General features: G+C 40.3%; 1 protein-coding gene across 2 annotated transcripts in view; it reads right to left on the bottom strand.

The window, feature by feature from the left end:
* Window positions 1-20,767, bottom strand: part of Pir (pirin) — a 94,096-nt gene that overhangs the window by 32,891 nt on the left and 40,438 nt on the right. For both annotated transcript variants that reach the window (XM_036174858.1, XM_036174859.1), the window contains one exon: window positions 1,597-1,681. In XM_036174858.1, coding sequence (XP_036030751.1) covers window positions 1,597-1,681 — 85 coding nt within the window. The remainder of the gene's footprint in view (window positions 1-1,596; window positions 1,682-20,767) is intronic.

Genomic DNA, 20,767 nt, shown 5'->3' on the forward strand with positions numbered 1-20,767 from the left:
TGTCTACCTCCCTGACTACCATGATTACAGGTCTACATTAACACACATGGCACTTTTTTTTGCTGTCAATTTGAGACAGGGTCTCATGGAGCCTAGACTGGCCTCAAATTTTCTATGTATCCAAGGATGAACTTTAACCTGCCAACAGTTGCTAGAGATTATAAGTGAGCTCCACCATACATAGCTGTAAAGTCCCTTTGCCATGTAACACAATTTTAGGTCCTGGGAGTGAGTTAGTACATGAACATCCTGAGGGAGAGAGGATATTATTCTGCCTACCAGAGTGGTATACTTTACGTTGTCTCAAGATAGTTTTGTTATCGATGTATTTACACTATAAAGAAAAACTATAAAAGAAGGAAAAGGTTCAATGAATGAAAAAATTTCCACACCATAACAGTTTTCCATAATGAACACTCCAAACCATGCATTCAAGTACGTAGAAGCAGAGATGCTATGTAAAAGATAGAGAAAATAGTCAGTACACAAAGGGGTCCTGAAGATCAGAAGGTATAAGTTTCTTGGAAAAGACTGATATTTTCCAAGAAATGCAAATTTGTGTCCTTCATGATGAATGATAACAATGTTGTCCGCACATCAGTTTACAGCAAGAAAAATCAGATTGCCTTGCAAGAGATGCTAAAAGTCACCATGCAAAAAAATGGACCCTACTCATTCTTATTTTAGCCAAGAGTTAATGGGAAAAATGTGTGGCCAATGCAAAAGAAATCTAGTACTGTCAAAAACTCGACGGATTGGATTCTTTGCAAATGATGCATCGTCAGGCTCAATTCCTGATATCAACTGTCTTCCAAATCACCACTGCATGAAACATCTGTTTTCTGCAAGATTAGCACAACCCAATGGAAACGTGCCTAGCCCAAAGGAAAGAAAGAGATAGTAAAAACTGATTCTAATGCTATTTATGGGCAAGAATTCAGATAGACCCTGGTAGGGTTCAGGAAGAATGTATCCAGGCTCTTCCTTAGCTGTGTTTCCCTTGGGACACAGGCATTTTCTTGGTACCAGAGGTGGGATGGTAGCAATGTGTGCTTCCCTTTCTACCCATTCAAATCACTTCACCATGAGTAATAACACCATCAAATATGATAAACCAAACATGTCTGGGACAGAGCCAATGGGCCACACATTTCAAGGAATATTTGATGCAATAAAGCATCCAAATAAAATTAATTTAGACAGTTCTTGGAGCTGTAATGGAATTTGACCTAGAAAAATGGCGACAGAAAAGAGAAAAGAGATAACCTTGATTTAAGTAACTTCATAATAAAATACAAGCTGCATGAGTTGATGCCCAGTATGTCTGAATATAGACAGCCAATGTCATTGAAACTACAAATAAATAAGTAGTTTAAATATTCAATTGATTGTATGTCAGACAGCAGACAGGAAAAGTGTCAAGCTTTTGGATTTCTCTCCTATTCTATGGAAGCATGCACATGCAGTCTTTGCCAATTTAAACATAAAGTTCCTAAAATATCATGTAGAAGTTTGCATTTCCAAGAAAGCGGCTGCTTGGGCTTTGATTTCATTGTATTTTCTGACATAGCTACCCAATTCCAGAACCCGTCCTACCTTTAGGAATAGGCTGGGAATGCTTTGCTCCTTGGTCCAACTTGAAGTCCAGATACAAGGTTGGTGTGCGTGTGTAAACCTTAGACTAAAAAGAAAAAGGAAACCATCAACAGCTTTCTAAGAATAAGTTTCTTTTAGAAAATATTTATTATACATATATGTGCTCTCTGTGTGTGGGGTGGGGGGTGGGCACGTGTTTGCTACAACATGTGTGTGGAAGTCAGAGGGACAACCTCGGGTAGGAGTCCTCATCTTTCCCCTTCTCTCTTGTTTGCATCTGCTCTAGATCCCCCAGGCTAGCTAGCCCTGAAGCTTCCAGGAGATTCTCTTATGTTCGACTCCCATCTTATCACAAGAATGCTCAGATAACTAACATGAACTACTGTGTCTGGCTTTTCTATCAATTCTGAGGATCCAAACTCAAGTTGCCAGGTGTGCGTGGCAAACACCTTTACCTGCTAGGCCATTTCCTTGCCCCCCCCCCATAAGATTCCTTCCTTTAGCTGAGCCTTTCAGTAGTAGGCAGTTACAGCCTCTCTGCAACAAACTCCTCAGCTGAGGAGTTGGTGAGGTGAGAGGTGGCCTTGAGTTGTTCCTTTGTTTCTCCTATCTTTCAGCATTTACCCCAGTATCTGGCTCCAGGTTTTTATTAAGACCAATTAGGATTTGTCCTACATCAGGCCTGGGCCTGAACCCATTATATTTACACTTCCTCCTGCCTTTATAGTCTGATTAACAAGCTAATTTCAATATAGCATTTGTCTCCCTACAGCTCCAAGGGCCTAGCATTAAGTTTTTATTACCCTATAATTGTTCCAATTTTGTCACTTTTAGCCTTACAGTTGATATGGAAAGTCATCTTATAGCCAACTACACGTTTATTCTACAGAACTTGATAAAACCATTTTCATTTTGAAATTCAAATAAGGGACTTGCATATTACTTTTCCTCATTAGATCCTTGTGTGTATGGGGGCGGAGAGCTGGTCAGCCACTGGTGGTTTAACAAAAGCTCAACCCCAGACATCTTCCAGTTTTCTAATATAAACAGTGGTTTTGATTTCATTAACAGCTCAGCAGAGTTGGAAATTCAATATGATGCCATCCTGAATTGTGGACACAAATGAAAGTCTTAGGGATTAATACTTGCTGTAAACTTTATGATGTCTCATTGCTCACACAAAACCCCAGTGACTACTGGATTTTGGTTTTTTACTTAAAAATGGACATGAAAATGAAAGTCTGTATAATGCTGAGGTTGGCAAAAACATGGAATGACCGGCAGGCTTCATACACTGCTGTGAGATTGCAATTTAGTGCAAACACTTAAAAAAATACTTGTTGACATGTAGCCCAGGTGAATAAATACATGAGTAACTTTTGACCTAAGAATATCACTCGTGAGTGTATTCCCCATAGAAATGTTCACCAGAAGATGCATACAGGAATCTTAATAGCCCCAACCAGAAAATACCAACATCAGGGCTACTTTTCACAAATATGTAGCAATAGACTAGATCAATAGATTATAATATTATTTAACAGTGGACTAGTAGGGATAATAAATAAACCTAACCACATACAACAACTCAGAGGCATTATATAAACATAAAATTGAGCAAATGAAGGCAGATTCCATACCTATAAAGTTCAGAACAAGGCAAAAATTAACATATGATGTCAGAAGTCAGGAAAAGTAGTTTAGAAGATGAACTGGAATGCTATGAAGGAGCTTCAGAAAAGAAAAACACCATTGTAACACTCTGCTGTTTGGCCTGGCTGTTTATTTCATGGATCTGTTTACTTGATAAAAATTCTCCAAGCTATATTCTTGATTTGTACACTTTTCTGTATACAAATCACATGTTCATGAAAACCTAATATTAAAAAAAATACATTTGTAAAGAGACATAAAGAAGAATCCAGAGTCCAGAAATTTTCAGCACCTTTGACAAGGACGTGGTTTTGGAGAGATAATTATGGAAACTGCATATGAACATTCCTGCCTTTTCAACACTGATTCCCTAAAACCAATCCACAGTGTCTGTCACACAGCAGGTGTTTGTTAGACCTTGATTAAAAGATGTTCCACAGTGGAAAATACCAAGTATAACCATATATTCATTGACACTATACATAAGATATTCATTAATACTTTTACCTATATGTAGTCACCTGCCTGTCTTCAGGACAAATGAATTTGGTATGGTCAACAGAATTTGTCTAGGCATCAAATTAGAATTATGAATCATGAGGACAAAGAAAGGATTTTTTTTCTTTCTCTCCTATGAATGTCTCCTAGAGAAGCCTTAGACTCTAAGATGTTCTGGTTTTACATGGTTTGGAAGGTCAAACTGCATTCATTCATCTTCAAAGACCGGAACACCAAATCCCCCTGTACATACCTAAATGGAACCAGAAAGCCCCGTGACATCAAGTATAACTTGAAGCTAGAGACTTACAACCAATCTGATGAGTCTGAAGTACACATGAAAACAAGAGCAGCACATGAGAGACACCAGATCCAGTTGCCTAGGATCATTAGGTGTGTAAGGCACCATCTGGAAAGAGACTGGTTTCAGCCAAAAAAAGACTTCTAAAGTTACCTTTTAAAAGGCCAAGGGTGAACTTCACATAGTATCAGATGATCCCTCTGCTCAGACAGTACTGAACTCTTTCAAAAGTTCCTAGTTTGGCTTAAGTATCTTCCCCAATCTCTGCCTCGGCAGCAGATTCGGTAGCCCTATCTAATGTACAGCAAGGAGATGAATCACAAAGAGATGCTTGGCTTCATTTCCCTAGCATGCTCCCAGAATGTGAGGTAGGAGTACTGTTTAGTATTGCTTTGCCCCAGTCATTAGCAAAGTGCTCGTCTTCTTCAGGTTGAATTCACTCTTCAGAGAACTTTATGGGGAGGCTTGAAGTTCACCACTAGAAAATGAATATCCTTCTCCATATTATAACTGTTAAATTTCCCTTCTGATTTTGGAAATCAGGGCTGCAGAGAAGAGAGAATGTGGCTGGGCTGAGAAAGGGCAAATAGCAGTGTGGGCGCTTAGTGGGGAGGCATTGGCTAACTTACTCTATTTTCACATCTTTACTCAGTAGCATCGCCCTGAGTAAAGGCTGTCTCATTGTCTTTCTTCCTGCCTCTAGCATTGAAACATAATCCATTCTATAAGAAAACAGTAATTTACCTCTCTAAGATGCAACTACACAGATACATGCAAACATGCACACACACACACACACACACACACACACACACACACACACACACACACAAACAGGGTTTTGTAATCAGTGTATGGATTCATTAGAAAAATTTAAATAGGAGCCAGAGAGAGGCTTTACAGAGCCACACACACCCTATTACTTTACAGAGAGAAAAGTTTCATATTCATTTAAAGGTGCTTTTGGCAAGTCTAAAATGAGATTTCCATTCTAAAATCCCTTTTATTAAAAATTGGATGAAGGATATCAATATAACACACTGTGAACAACCAATTTCCCACTCACCCAAACTTAAATGACTATTTTTATCCTTTAATTCCCATGAGTATTTATAGGTACACATATATACAGGGTGTGTGTGTGTGTGTGTGTGTGTGTGTGTGTGTGTGTGTGGTGTGTGTGTGTGTGTGTGTGTGTGTGTGTGTGTGTGTGTAAAGCAAGCAGTCTTGGTTTTTAATGTCTCACCTCTCTGGGAACTCAGTTAAAATTGTAAATGTATGTAAGCCGGGTGGTGGTGGTGCACGCCTTTAATCCCAGCACTTGGAAGGCAGAGCCAGGTGGATCTTTGTGAGTTCAAGGCCAGCCTGGTCTACAGAGTGAGTTCCAGGAAAGGCGCAAAGCTACACAGAGAAACCCTGTCTTGAAAAACAAACAAACAAAAAAAGTAAATGTAAATTGTGTTTATTCAACTTCAAGACAGTAATGCCAATCTCAAATGCTCTTTGAGAAAGTCTGAATTTACTATTTTTATTACACACCAATAGGTATATTGTGTCCTTATGTTCTGTTTTTGTGTATTTTTTTGGGTTTCTTTGAGGGAGGTTTTGTTTGTTTGTTTGTTTGTGTTTGTGTATTTTTATGTACAACATTAAAGAATGAATAGTTACTCAAAGTAATGAGAACTCAACTAGATCATATTCTCTCTCTCTCTCTCTAGTTAAAACTAAACTATTTGTTGTGTGACTTGAGCAGAAGTAAGATAAACTGGACTGTGAAAAACTGAATAAGATCCCTGAACAAACTTCCACACGAACACAGCAAATGAACTTGAACTCCATTAGTGAAATCTTTCTTTCCAGTTGTGGTTTTGATTCCCAGAAAGGCCCAGAAATCCAAAGTCATCCCTCCTCTTCCTCCTTTCTTTTCATTTCATAATTCTGGGTTAAAAAACGTTTAAAAATGTTTACCCTTGTATCACTTAAAATCCTATTGTCCAAGAGGCATGCAAGGAAGTTTCTAGAACATAAGCAATATATCATAAGAGGTTAAGGGTAAATCCTAACCTACAACAGGGGTACCTCCAATTCAGGGGGTCCTCTCTATATATATCAACATGTCAGAACTAAACCTCTAATGAGTCTCAAGCAACATTCCTATAATGATTCCTGAACAACCCAGACAAAACAAGGCCTATGAAACCATTTCTTTCCAAAAGTCAACTACCTTCATTTTCCATCCTTCAAAGACTTCCCATTTACCCTGGCTTTTGGTATCAGACCCTTGTCAGGCTGACTTCCTTCCTCAACTTTTATTTATAATTCTGGTCTTAATTAGGAGATGGAAATTACTCCCATATGGAAGCCATGTGCTTAAAAACATTTTCCCAGGACGGGGAGAGTGCTGCATTGCTCTCTCAGTGTGGCAAAGTAAGTATCTTCCATTTGGCCATCGTTCCTTCTGCATTTGAGGGCTCTTCATTCCTGAGTGTTGATCCTTCTCCACCATGCTCTGCTTCACTGACAAGTGTCAGAGATCCAATGTCACATGGTAATAAATATGCTCACAATTCTCTCAGGGAACTACCTTGTGAGTTTTCAAAAAATGCACCGAATTTATCAATCTGACTACAACAGCTCAAGGAAGTGAATTATTCTAAGTAGCTGCATGAGGGAATAGCATTCTTTAATACTATGTAAGAGAAGCAAACAGAGTTGTTACTGTCTGAGGCTCTCATCATGCTATTGGGCCACCATCCTAGTGCTGACTATTGTATTTTGTGTGTTGTTGTTGCTGTTGTACGTGTATGTGTGTACATGCACATGTGCCTGCCGTTACCAGCTTATGATGAATGTAATTGTACATAAACCTCTAACCACATTTCTGGCAGAAATTATGAATCTCCAGGTCTAGACACCACGGCTTAGATCGAATTATCAACATAATTATCTGGTTAGACATCTTTTTTCTTTCCTTTTTTTTTTCTTGCTGAAAAAAATACACTGTTAGTCAGTGTCTTCTCTATGTTTGATAATTCTGCTACTCTCTGGACCAGTTTTGAAACTCTATACCTTCCCCTGATGTTAAAGGCTTATATATTCCAACCAACTTCCTCTTTGTGTATTTATATTTTCCCCATTATCAACAAAAACAAGAAGAATTAATTTCTGAAGAGGAAAAACATAAAAACAAAATAGCCTATCTGGAAACTTTTGAAGTGTGTGTGTGTGTGTGTGTGTGTGTGTAACTTAGGAAAAAAAAACAAGCTTAAAGGCAATGTCTCTATACTACAAGTAAATGTTTTTTTTTTTTATTGGAGAAAACATTATTTTGTTCTTTCTTATAGTAACTGGCTTCCTTTCAACTAAATTGTCTTTTGTCAAATCACTTGGTAAGCACCGGTAAAAACAGTGCCCATCTCATTAAAACACTGAGCAGCTTATTTTTTACTTAATTTAAAAGACAGAAATTGGTATTACCATACTCTTTCAATCTGACAATTAGTTTGGATGATGTTATCAATTTAACAAAGAATACTAAATATTCTTATTATAAGAATAACTAAATATAATGAACATATATTCTCTTTATATGTGTGCATACATATTTTTCTTTTCATCAACCAAGTATCAGGCACTAAATTGGTGCTTCATATATGTGTATGAGTTAGGCCACTTGTACTTCTCTTAAAAACTTTTTGTGGATTTATTTTATGTGTTTTTGCCCCCACCTATTTATGTGCACTTATTGTGTGCCTTGTGCCCACAGAAGCCAAAAGAGAGAGCTATATCCCCTAAAACTAGAATCAGAGATGATTGTGAACCACCATATGGGTGATGGGAATCAAACCTGGGTCCTCTGCAAGAGCAGCTAGTGCTCTTAACTGATGAGCCAGCTCTCCAGCCCCATATTTCCCTTTTAATAAACTGTGTACTCATTAAATATTGCTTTCTCTGATTCACCTATTAACTCCTTCTTTCAAAAAATGCTAATTGAGGGCCTAGGACATTCTCTTCTTTAATTTCTCTCTTATCTTCTTCTTTAATCTCTCTCTTATCTCATTGTTGCTGAGCCGTGTATACACTAGGCAAGCTCTCTAGTATGGAGCTACATTTTCAGATGATAATCTATAATATTTTCATGGTTATCATGTTTCTACGCATACTTGGCTCTTTTTCAGCTGGCAACATGGGGACATCTCAGTGGGGAGTCCCAGGTGTGACTCGACTAGCTAGGAGTCTCACTAACAGAAGATCATTTAGAACACAGGGAGCTCATAGAATCATCTAGTACATCTTTCTCATGGCTATCCAAGCTCCCCAATTTTCTTTCAACCACTTTCTCTCCCTGCCTCCACATGGAGATTCATACTTTTAAGGCTTGAGGAAACGATAAGTAGATTTTCCACCTTATTTAAAACAAACTCCCAACTCATTGTTTAGAACAGAGCAATGGTCTTCAGCAAAGTGATGTCTTCTGTCTTCAATCCAAAGCAGTCTGATTTCTGAATTCTTGATTAAACAATTCCGGATACGAAGCAGCAGAGATTAATTTCCATCCTTACTGCCAAAACACTGTGGGAAGGACTAAACCCTGTAATCTCAGGTGACATATACATGACGTGCTACATCAAAAGAAGACTAGGAACTCTTCAGCTGTGAACCAATTCTCTGTGCAGGGTGGGAGCTGGGGATGGCCAGAAAGCAATCTAACCTCTGTCGACAATAATGGATTCTAGACAGGTTTAAGCATCGAGCTTCTTAACTGTCTGAGAATGTGGGACCCAGCGAAATTCTCCTTTGGTGTGCTATCCAGCATCATCTTCCACTGGGCCCTTCAATCAACAGTAACACTCTATCTCCTCTCCCCACCTTTTCTCTATGAGAGAGGGAGTACGGAGAGGAGGACTAGGGGGGATGAGAAGGAAGAAGCTGCTGAAACTCATAGACCTGGAAGTTAACCAGGAACAGGTTCATTGTGAAACCCGAGTTTATTTTCTTCCCTCTTTGAGTCAGCATCCTTCCCCCAAAGATACAGATGTTCCAGACAAAGAAAAATCTCTATCTTCTGAAAACTAATCCATAGCCCAATAAAAGTAACAGTATAAAGAAACCACAAATGGCCCCTAATGCTGCCAACGAGGAGCCTTCCTATTCTTTGTCTCCAATCCAGAGGCAATAAGTTCCAAAATTGAGTCAGCAAGTCTATTATCCAATGCTAAAATATTCCTTACAGGGCAGTATGATATTTTTTAATCTGTATTAGCTACATTTGGTATTTACTAAAATGTTTTAAGAGTTCTTACAAGAAAGTGCATCAAGATCTAACATGAGAAACTATTTGGCAAAGATAAGATTTCTTGGAGCTCTGGGAACTAATACCTTTGTGTAGATAAGATCCCTCAATGTAAGATAAAGAGGAAATGCATCATGGCACAAGCTTCTCCTCTGTGATTGTTTGCAGGACATTCAGACACAGACAGGAGTGGGTGCATGTGCAGATATCTGCTGAGAGGTACCATTTTGGTATAGAAAGAGAGGGATGTTCTGTTTTAAGCTTTGTTCCATGTAAATTAGTTTAAAATAGATTCATGCCCAACAAATTCATACACAGGGTTGAATGATGTGACAGGGAGGGTAATGTTCACATAAAATGAGGCAAGAATCCAGGAACCTTGATTTGAGGTCAAGCCCTTTTTTTGCAATAAGCTACATGATCTTGGGGAACACTTTGTGCCTGGCTGGATTACAGCTTTGTCATCCACAAAGTGATGAAATTTGAGAACTGATTTCATGGGTTTATTTCTGCCTGGCATTTGAATTCAATGAAGAGGCCAGAAGAAGATGATTAGAATAGGACTTGGATGGCTTTGAGAAGCATCAAACTAGATCAGGACTTTTAGATTTGCTGCCACAAGAAGTTCATTCACATTCTCTAACACTCTATTACAACAATGGGGTAGCTGAATGAATGGAAATGTTCCTATTCGGCTATCACAAAAATAGGGCAGCAATGGCCCCCTGTACATTAGGCTAAAAGGACCTCCCATGTTGTTTACCTCTCCACAGCAAGCTAAGACCAAAATCCGCTTGTGCCAAACTCAAGTTCTGAAATGTCAAATAGCTTTAAAGGTGTTCTGAATAAGCATTGGCAGTCACTTGGAACCTACCTACTTTATGTGCAGCACAGCTATCCCCAGTATCTGCTGTGCAAAGGGAGCCCAACAACCCTTACCTGTAGTTCTAAAAGCCCCACACTGCTGTAGAACTTCAGCTCCAAATGCTCTACCCAACATCCCCTTTCTGCTTTTCATCACTTACCCAGGAAGTCTCTTGTTCTATTTCCCTTCTGGGTGAGGGCCTCATGCCACACTGTCCCTAGAAGGTTTTCATCTGGGAGGGAGTTCCCTCCCAATGCAACCTGGCCTAAGCACTTCCCCAGTAGATTCTCTGTGTTGCTGCCTGTCATGATAATGCCTCTTCTTGACCAATCACCAGATCACCAACCTTACCCACAAACCCATTCAAAGTGGAATAAGCATTTCAATGGTTTCCCAAAAATATCAAATATAGAGCAGGAATGTTCTGCTATTCAACAACATCACATAGAATCTGAAAAACTCTGACCAAATATGCTGAATAGTCGGAACATGTGTAAGAGGTAAATATATTTCTAGGTCAGGGTAGAAAGCTGTTCCTGAATTCTCAGGGAAGTAGGAAGTGTTTGGTTACTTAGCACAGATCCACATGGGTCAAGAGATTTTTTTTTTCTCTGAGCCCTCAACATTCACCTCTCCTCTTAGGTTATCTTTAAAGCTTCCATAGCAGCTAAAGGTGTGCACTTAGATGAAAATTTGATTAGTACTGGGATGTGCTGAATGGGTAAGGACCCATTGTAAGCTCATGGTCACTCTCTTAAACCAGGCCAAATGTTAGAATTCCCATTCTGTTACCCACCACATATGCAACCCTGGGCATGCTGCTAATCTGTCAGAATCCTCTGTCATGTGGACAGAATGACTGGACACCTGATGTGCCTCCCCTGGGTCACTTAGCTTCAGTAGTTTTGGGTCATTGGTTGATGCCCTACGGTGTTATCACTGGTACCATGCACTCCTTCAGTCCCTGATTGACCACTGAATTCTGATAACCTCAAATGCCCCTGAAGTGGTGCAAGGCACAGCAGCTCCCTGACCTGGCTAACCTACTGAGGTTCTGGATCCTTCCACACTAAGACTTCGGTGAAGAGCTAAACCACAGGATGTGCTTTGCAGTCTCTTCACAAGCTACCTGAAGGGGCTAGGGAATACAGACAAGAAGAGCAAAGAATCCCCATCCCCCAACAGGCCTAACACTGACCAAAAAATGGTTGGAAGGTGTAGACAACAGATCAATTTTTTGTTCTCCCACACTTGAAAAGTCCTGAGACAGTTTTTAAATAGGCATCTCATATAGTTGTGTGTGTGTCTCACTTCCTTTCTTCCTTACACATACTGCCTTGGAAGTGTGTACTGGTTAGGTTTTGGGGTTTTTGTTTTGTGTTGTATTGTTTCTGTTTTTGTAAACTTGAAACAAACTATAGTCATTTTGGAAGACAGATCTTACTTGAGAAGATGCCTCCATTAGATTGGGCTGTAGGCAAGTCTGTGGAGAATTTTCTTGATTAATGATTGGTGGGAGGACTCAGCCCACTGTGGACAGTGCCATCCTTGGGCAGGTAGTCCTGAGAGGTACAGGGAAGGTAGCCGAATGTGAGTCTGCAGAGCAAGCCAGTAAGCAGTGTTCCTTCATGATCTTTTCTTCAGTTCCTGCCTTCAGGTTCTTACTTTGAGGTCATACCTTGCCTTGCCTTGGTGACTGACTGTGATTGGGATACATAAGCTGAAATAAACCCTTACTTTCCCAACTTGCTTTTGGTCACTATGTTTCATCACAGAGACAGAAAGAAAACTAGGGCAAAGTACACATCAGACTGCCTTACATCTTTTTCCCAGAGAACGTAAGTTAAATCAAGACCAAAAGAGTTGACAACCTAAAGAAGTCAGAATACTGCCCAATACAATTGCCACTCAGCCACTCAGGGCTAGTGAGCACATGAAATGTGGCAGACTGTACTGAGTAGTAAAATGCTCATATCCCTTGAGCTCATGATGAAGTTTGTAATAAAATGTCCCAAGTAAAGGTTTACACCTCAGAAAAAGGATTTATTACTGGGTCAGTTATTGTAGCATTGCTTATGATAAGAAGCATTTATGTGTGATTTTTTTTTAATTATCAAGAAGAGGTCAAAGAGTAAGGACATTCATGTATAATATATTACTTGAATATTAAATTTGATATGACATTCTTAAAAGTAGAGAGGTGGCTGATAATTTAACATTATTGCCAAGTCTTTTTTTCTTTAAAAAATCTTTTATACAGTATATTTTGATCATATTCTTTTTCCTTCCCTAACTCCTCCTAGATCCTCTCCAACCTCCCTACCCACCCAACTTCATCATGTTCTTCTCTATATATCAAAAAGAAAAAATCAAAATCAAAACAAACAACAAAACAAAAAGATAGAAAATACCAAAACCACCAAAAAAGCGCGCGCGCGCGCGCACACACACACACACACACACACACACACACACACACACACACATCCCTTTTGTGTTAGCCAACTACTCCCGGGCACAAGGCGTGCCAATCAATTGGAGTAAATAGATTTTCCCTTTCCCAGCAGCCATTAAATGCAAGTAGCTTCTTTGTAAGAGTTTAAAAATTAGAAAAAGTTGTAGGCTACTTTCATTATGAGCTTTGGTTTAGACCGTTGGTGCTTTGCTTTATAAGTGTATTAAGGTTGCTAGCCATTTTCATTTCAGCTGGCAAGAAGGTCTAGAGCTTTTTGTCAATAACGTCGGTCACAATATAAGGCCTTGTGAGAGGGAATGTGGGAGCAGAAAGACATAGAAAAAGGCAATCTTTAGTAAGTACACCCTGCTGCTACAGTCAAATAACTCAGGGACTATGTAATAGTATTTCCATTTGGCAAATGAAGAAACAAAAGCTGAAAAACCATTTAAAATAATCTTTCCTGATTTACAAAGATACTAAAATGGCAGAGGGGAGGTCTGAACACACAGTCCATACTCTTTTGCATCTACCATGCCATTAGCAGGTTGGCTCTGTAATTCTAGGTATAGTTTTGATAATGCAACAATCCAATTTTCCACATGTGTTAGGCTCCCTAGAATCCTTCCATCTACTAAAACATGTGGTCATCTACACCAACCTCATAAAAAGCAGGCATGAATTCTCATTCTTTCTCTCTTTATCTCTTCTCTCATCTTTCCTTTCTCCCTCTCTCTCTCCTTAATTGTATGGGATTGAACTGGTTATAGATCACAGACCATAACACCAGGGTACATGATTCCCATCAATCAATGAGAACCTCTTGTCCCATATTATTTGGTTATGATCAATGGAGGAGGGGAAGTAATAAAGCCCCCAATGTCTTCGGTTCCAGCCATACAGTCTTATAAACATTTGACTGGAAAAGAGGATGGCATTTGCATCCCCTTCTGGTCACCTTCACAGTCTGTCTTAACTCATTCTACACTGGAAAGGGAAAGAAACCAAGTGTCCTCCTTTGGTCTTTGCAGTCCTCTCTATTTAATGTCTATCAATCCCAGGCCCTCTTCAATGCATTTCTTTCACCCGTATGACAGAGACTGTCAGCTACAACCAGTGCAAGTATCTAGTGATGCTCACCATAAACCCTTGCTCAAACCCTCTTTGAGACTGATAAGTACCAGATGGCTTGAAATCAGTGTCCCAGCCAAGTTTTGTTAGTTAGTCCAAGACATTCAAAGTCTCCCATGATAGAAAGTGATGTTGGCAAGTACTGATTTCTGACAGGCAGATATGCCACTGCCACGAAGGGAGGCTAACTGGGGGAGGAAGGCATCCAGAAAGACATAATTGGCAGAAAGCCCACTGGTGAGTATGGAGTGAGACAGTCTGTAAGACCCCCCCTAAGGGACTGGAGATGTAGCTCAGTTGATAGAGTGCTTACCTAGCAAGAACAAAACGCTAGAATAGCATAAAACTGGGTACAATGGTGGATACTGGTGGGGGGATCACGAGCTTGAGGTCATCCTTAGTTGTGTGGGGAGTTCAAGCCCAGTCCAGAAGCCTTTGCCCCAAAAAGAAAGAAAGAGATGGGGAGGGGGAAGAGAGGGCAAGGGAAGAAGAGAACAGAAAAGAAGAAAAGAAAAGCTGGTACCAAAATGGTGGAAAAGCAGAGAAATGGCTGGTTATTTTTCTTCCTCCTTTTCATAACCCAATTCTTCCTCTTTCTTGTGGAACACTTATTTGTAATTAGAGAGTCATGGAAGGTGGTCAGGATGATGAAGCCAACATTCATGTCAGAGGCTAAAGATGAGAAGAAAACTAACCAGACTCAGGTGTTGGAAGATTGTTGCAAAAGGAGCCTGGCTGTGGACTTCAGATTGCCTTCCTTTAAAAAGAAACACTGAGATCTCTTGAGTTACTATTTATAGTTGGTCCAAGAAAAAAGAAAACTTATGAACATCATAATGTTGATCCCGACTGTCTATGTGGAAAGAGAACAAGGGGGCTTTTAACATTTCAAGAGAAAGGTAAGTTTTCATTGTTCTCTTTCTCAATGATCCTGGACAAGGTAGACATCAATCAATGTACACTGTACCCCATGTGGAATAACTATCCTCTCATACACATGAAAGTAAATTGCCAGGAAGTTTTACATGCAAAAGATTCTAACAACCCTTTTTCATGTGTGTATTCTGAACATTAGTTGAACACTGTCTCACATATGGTACAGAAGCATCCTTAACTGTACTGTCCCCCATCCTTTCTCTCTCTCTCTCTCTCTCTCTCTCTCTCTCTCTCTCTCTCTCTCTCTCTCTCTCTCTCTCTCTGTTTCCAGGTTTGTGAGGGTGTGGATGTCTAAACATGCAAGTAGAGGCCAGAGGTCAACATTGGGTGTCTTCCTTAACTACTCCCTGCCTTATTTTATGAGACAAGGGTCTCAATGAAACTAGAGCTCACTAATCCAGCTAGACTGGGTGACCAGCAAATCCCATGGATCCCCCTGCCTCTGCCCTCTCAGTGCTAGGATTACAGATGTATTTCTTTTGAGGATCCATTTTTATAGGGGAGAGGTGTTGTGCAATTCCCCAGGAGCTGGACATACAAGTGGTTGTGAGCCTCCAACCTCTGCAAGAGAAGAATGCACTCTTAACTGCTAAGCCACATCTCCAGCCCCATGCCCAGTTTGTTCTGAGTACTGGGAGCTCAAACTCAGGTCCTCATGCTCACACAGCAAGCACTTTACCCCCTGAGCATCTCCCCAGCCCCTCCCATACTTGTCTGCCAGGTCAGTTCTCTCTTTTAGACTTAGTCCTGCCTTGCTTGACCCTTACATTGCACTGAGCCCCCTTCTATGCCTTCCCACGAACTCACGACTCACAAGTCTGTAAGATCATCACAGTACACTCATCTCAGCTCATCATAGGATGTGTCTGGCCCTTCCTGCCTTTCCAACTCCTCAATTTTGTCACCTTTCCTTCACAAGTCTTATACAGGTGGCCCAGAGTACATGTTAGCTGAGATCAGATGAGCTAATGGTAGATTTTGATGGGGAATCCTTTTTCATTTCCCATGAATGATTTTGGAAGACCTTCCAGGAATGGCAGGTGTGTTCTTTTTCCTCATCTCATTTTTTGAAGATAAAAGAGTGTCTCTGGCCGGGCAGTGGTGGTGCATGCCTTCAATCCCAGCACTTGGGAGGCAGAGGCAGGCGGATCTTTGGGAGTTCAAGGCCAGCCTGGTCTACAGAGCGAGATCCAGGAAAGGCGCAAAGCTACACAGAGAAACCCTGTCTAGAAAAACCAAAAAAAAAGAAAAAAAAGAATGTCTCTGGATCTGCAGTAGATGCTGAAAATGATTCCCTGTGGTTTTACAACCACGCCATGCTCCTCTTCTTAAAAATACAGTAGCAACTTCAACACTTTACAGCATATTTGAGTTGGAATTTTTAAAATTTTGAAGTGCTTTTTCCCTATCCATAGTAGTAAATTATTTTTAAGACTTATTAAGGTCTAAACAACATATCATTAAAATCTAATGCTTCAAGTAAACAGCATTCTACGTTTTCCATTCCATTCTATTCGATTACCATTCAAAGTCGTTTCCACTTTACTCTCTTTTACTATCTTACCTCTCACTTTTTATTTTTTATTTATTTATTTATTTATTTTTGGTTTTTCGAGACAAGGTTTCTCCGTGTAGCTTTGCGCCTTTCCTGGAACTCACTTGGTAGCCCAGGCTGGCCTCGAACTCACAGAGATCCACCTGTCTCTGCCTCTCGAGTGCTGGGATTAAAGGTGTGCACCACCACCGCCCAGCAGCTCTCACTTTTTATTTTCTGTGTTTGCACACAGGTGCACACGTGGGCGGTGTGCATGCAAATGTGTGCTTCTGGAGGCCAGAGGTCAATCTCAGGTCTAATTCTTCCACAGATACCAGCTATCTTATTTCTTGAGACAGAATCTCTCACTGGAATTCAAGGTTTGCCAGCACTGAATTTCACTAATCACATTTAGTTTGTTTGCCAATCACTTAATAATGCACTCTGATCAAAATGAAATGCTGGTTTATAGCTATTCACTTAGCTTTATATAGTAGCATACACCTCAGCTTTTAATGCATCATACAGGAGCCTGAAGACAACTTTTTGAAGCTGCCTTGTATTTTTGGCTGTAGTTGAAAAGTATTTAATATGTTCCTGAGGAAAGACTTATTATTACATCCTAAAAATCCAAACCTTGACAGCCATAGGAATGAGCACAATGATATGCTAACATATCCACTTGCCTTTATAAAAGGTGATATCTTCATTCTTTATAGCATTCATTAGGCTTTTAGCCTAAATTTCCTTGCATATTTATAATCCTCACCAGCTGGGCCAAGGATATATGAATGGTACAGAATGTAACTTCTGGCTGTAAATGAATCACCTAATCTATTCTTCTGTTGCTTGCAGAACAGAGCTTGTCAACGCTGATGGAATGCACTTCCTAGGTGATTAGGTCAGCGGGGGCATCTTGAAGAAATAAGAACATCTGGCATCCGTAGTGCACACCAACAATGGTATTTCTGGGGTGAGTGGGCTGCCCTGGGCAAGAGCAACCTTTTGTACAACTGATTTGAACAGATCTTGACCACTGTTTATTTGAACATTCCTAACTCCAAATGATGTGCCAACTATGGCTGCCTACCATGGGTCAAGTTCTTTGAAATTGTTGGTTGCATTTCTTTGGTGTCCTCTTATTTACTAAAAATACTAGCAGCCTAATTTTGCCTATTCTCAACACCAAATCAAAGCCAAGTGTTCACTTTTCTGTGGAATGAGACTGAGAATCAGCAGGAATCACCTGGCCTGTTTTGAGCCACTACTACAGAAAAAAAAATAGCTTCATGGTATCAGAAATGAAATAGGACTATACAGAGATGCTGAGGACCATATCCACCTGAACCTCAAAGCCAGCTATTTAAAGAAACTCTGAATGTGACATGTATTGTAATGGTAAGTTGTCATGCAGTGTTTGAGGCCAGTGAGAAACTGGGAAGTGGGATTGTCTTCCCCCAGCTTCAGATCCAAGCATGTTATGTCACGTGTCCTCCAACCCTGCCCCCCTCTTGAATCAGGCTGGTCCACTGGCTCTGTGATGGTGAGAGGGAAACAGCAAGCCGCTAAGGGTATTAAAATCACTGTGTCCTCGAGAAGAACTAGGAGTTAAATGATCTCCGACAGAGCTTACTATTGAGAGCTTACTATTGTTTATTCCATGGTACAAAATGTCTGCAGTGGGAAAGAGAAGCCAAAAATTCATCCCTGGGGGCCCCATCCACGGAGAGAAAATTCAATCCAGAATCCAGTCAGGTTGTGGTGGATTTTGCAAGCACCCAAATTGATGATGTTAGCTCTGTGTTGCTAATTGTTCTTTGACTCAGAAGCTTCATCTAAGTGGACATTGCACTGCCTGGGACTCTATGGAGAACTCCAGCTGACTGCCTCAATGGGGCTTTCCACACTCAATGTCTACTGGATGTTTTGACTACCTAATCAAGCAATTGATGGCATATTGCTTGCTATCTATCTAATCTATCTGTCTGTCTGTCTGTTTGTACTGGCTGGTTTTGTGAGTCAACTTGACACACTAGAGTCATCAGAGAGGAAGGAGCCGAAGTTGAGGAAATGCCTCCATAAGATGCAACTGTAGGGCATTTTATTAATTAGTGATCAATGGGGGAGGGCCCAGCCCATGGTGGGTGGTGCCATGTCTGGGCTGGTGGTCCTCAGTTCTATAAAAAAGCAGGCTGAGCAAGCCAGTAAGCAGCATCCCTCCACAGTCTCTGCATCAGCTCCTGCCTCCAAGTTCCTGCCCGTTTTGAATTCCTGTCCTGACTTCCTTCAGTGGTGAACAACAACGTGAAAGTGTAAGCAGAACCCTTTCTGCCCCAACTTGATCTATGGTCATGGAGTTTCATTGCAGCAGTAGAAACCCTAAGATACTATCCATCCATCCATCCATCCATCCATCCATGCATGTATCTATCATTCTATCTATCTATTTACAATATACTTAATAAACTCACTCATTCAAAACCAAAAGCACGGCCATCATAGATCATTCTCCCAACCATATAGAACACCGGGAGAAAAGGGTACAGACCATATATAAAATTAATGTCAGCCTCAGAAACAACACAAAGTCAAACTTACTTGTGAATTTCCCTTCTTTCCAATATTTCAAATCATCTCCTCTTTCCGTTTCACAACTCCACCAACACCTGGTTGCCATTCGAAGTCATTTCCACTTTACTCTCTTTTACTATCTTACTTCTCACTTTTTATTTTTTGTGTTTGCACACAGGTGCACACGTGGGCGGGGCACGTGCAAATGTGTGCTTCTGGAGGCCAGAGGTCAATCTCAGGTCTAATTCTTCCGCAGATATCATCTACCTTATTTCTTGAGACAGAATCTCTCACTGGAACTCAAGGTTTGCCAAACAAACCAGGCTGGCTTGCCAGTGAGATCCAGGGATCAGCTTGTTTCCACCTTCCAGTTCTGGGACTGCAGGAATGTAGCACTATACCCAGCGTTTTTACCTATTGAGTTATCCCCCTGCCATATGTAAGCTTTTTATAGAAACCACTATAAGACACAACCCTATCCTTTTGTTTCCTTCACTCTCTTCCTCTACCCACCGAAGCAGAATTCACCCTCCTGTCTGACTAATCATGAAACTTTTTTACTTGTTGGGTGCTTTGGGGGGGGGGGGGTTGGTTGGGTTTTTTGTTGTTTTGTTTGTTTTTTTTTTTTTTTGAGACAGGGTTTCTCTGGATAGCTATGACTCTCCTGGAACTCACTCTGTAGACCAGGCTGGCCTCTACCTCACAGAGATCAATTTTTATATATGGCCTTTTTTTTATTGTTTTCCCATGTCATATTACACTTCTGATATTTCTGACTTCCTTATACATCCTAAACTGTGAGCTTTTTTTGAGGCTAGTGGTTTTATCTCATTCACATCATATAGCTAACATACGAAAACAATGTATGCATCGCAGGTACCTAATTACTGAATGAATATAGATCCTAGAGAAATGGGAGACGTAAATAAAATGTCCAAAACTTTCCTGAGTTGTGACAGCTGTACAGAAGGCAAGATGCTTCCAGTTGTGACAGCTGGAAGGATCCTGAGTTCGCTCTTGATGAGCAGTAGCAAGCTGAAGAAAATTATTGAGCTTCTAAACGCCATTTTCTATAGCACATTTCAATATTTTCCCCCCCTGGTAACATGTTTCCTCACTTCCTCTGTGTCAACAGAATACCAGGAAGCTCTCTGCTCCATTATAATTATAATAATATATATAATAATTCCTTTCATCTCTTGCACCATCTATTCATTACAATACACTTCTTTGCATTTTCAGAAGAGAAATTCAACCAGAATTCAATATGGTGATTGTGATTATTTAAGGTGAAATTTTAAAATAATTCTCATACCATCTAATCAAGTTAGATCCTAAAAGTAAAATCATTGTAAATAAAAACTAACAAAAATGGAATTAGCAAAGAGAGAGAAAATTTGCATCACTAAAGCCTTGAGGAGCTGGTAATATTGTAGAGTGCTCCAAAAATAAAGTTCCACTGCTGAGGAGGGGGAGTTTGGTTGATTTATTGATTGATTGATTGAGATTAGTCAAGCCGGGCCAGGTGTGGTCACTCATGGCACCCGAAGTAGAAGAATGGAAAGTTCAAGAAAAGCTTGGGCTGTATAATGGGACAAACACATAAAAACAAATAGAAAACACCAGGGCTGGTGAAAGATTCTTCAGCAGTCAACAGGAAGTACTGTTCTTACAAAGAACCCAAGTTCAGTTCACAGCATGCATGTTGGGCAGCTTACAACTTCCTGTAACTCCAGTTCCAGAGGATCCAATACACTTTTCTGGCCTACATGGGTCCCTACACTCACATGCACACACTTCTGCACAGACACACATGCATACACATAATTAAAAATAAAAGTCATCCTTAAAATAACAGACCAGGTAGAGGTGTCACATGCATTTAATCCCAGCACTAAGGAGACAGAGGCAGGCAGATCTCTGTGAGTTTGAGG

This window comes from Onychomys torridus, chromosome X, assembly GCF_903995425.1.
Source record: "Onychomys torridus chromosome X, mOncTor1.1, whole genome shotgun sequence".
Taxonomy (NCBI): Eukaryota; Metazoa; Chordata; class Mammalia; order Rodentia; family Cricetidae; genus Onychomys; species Onychomys torridus.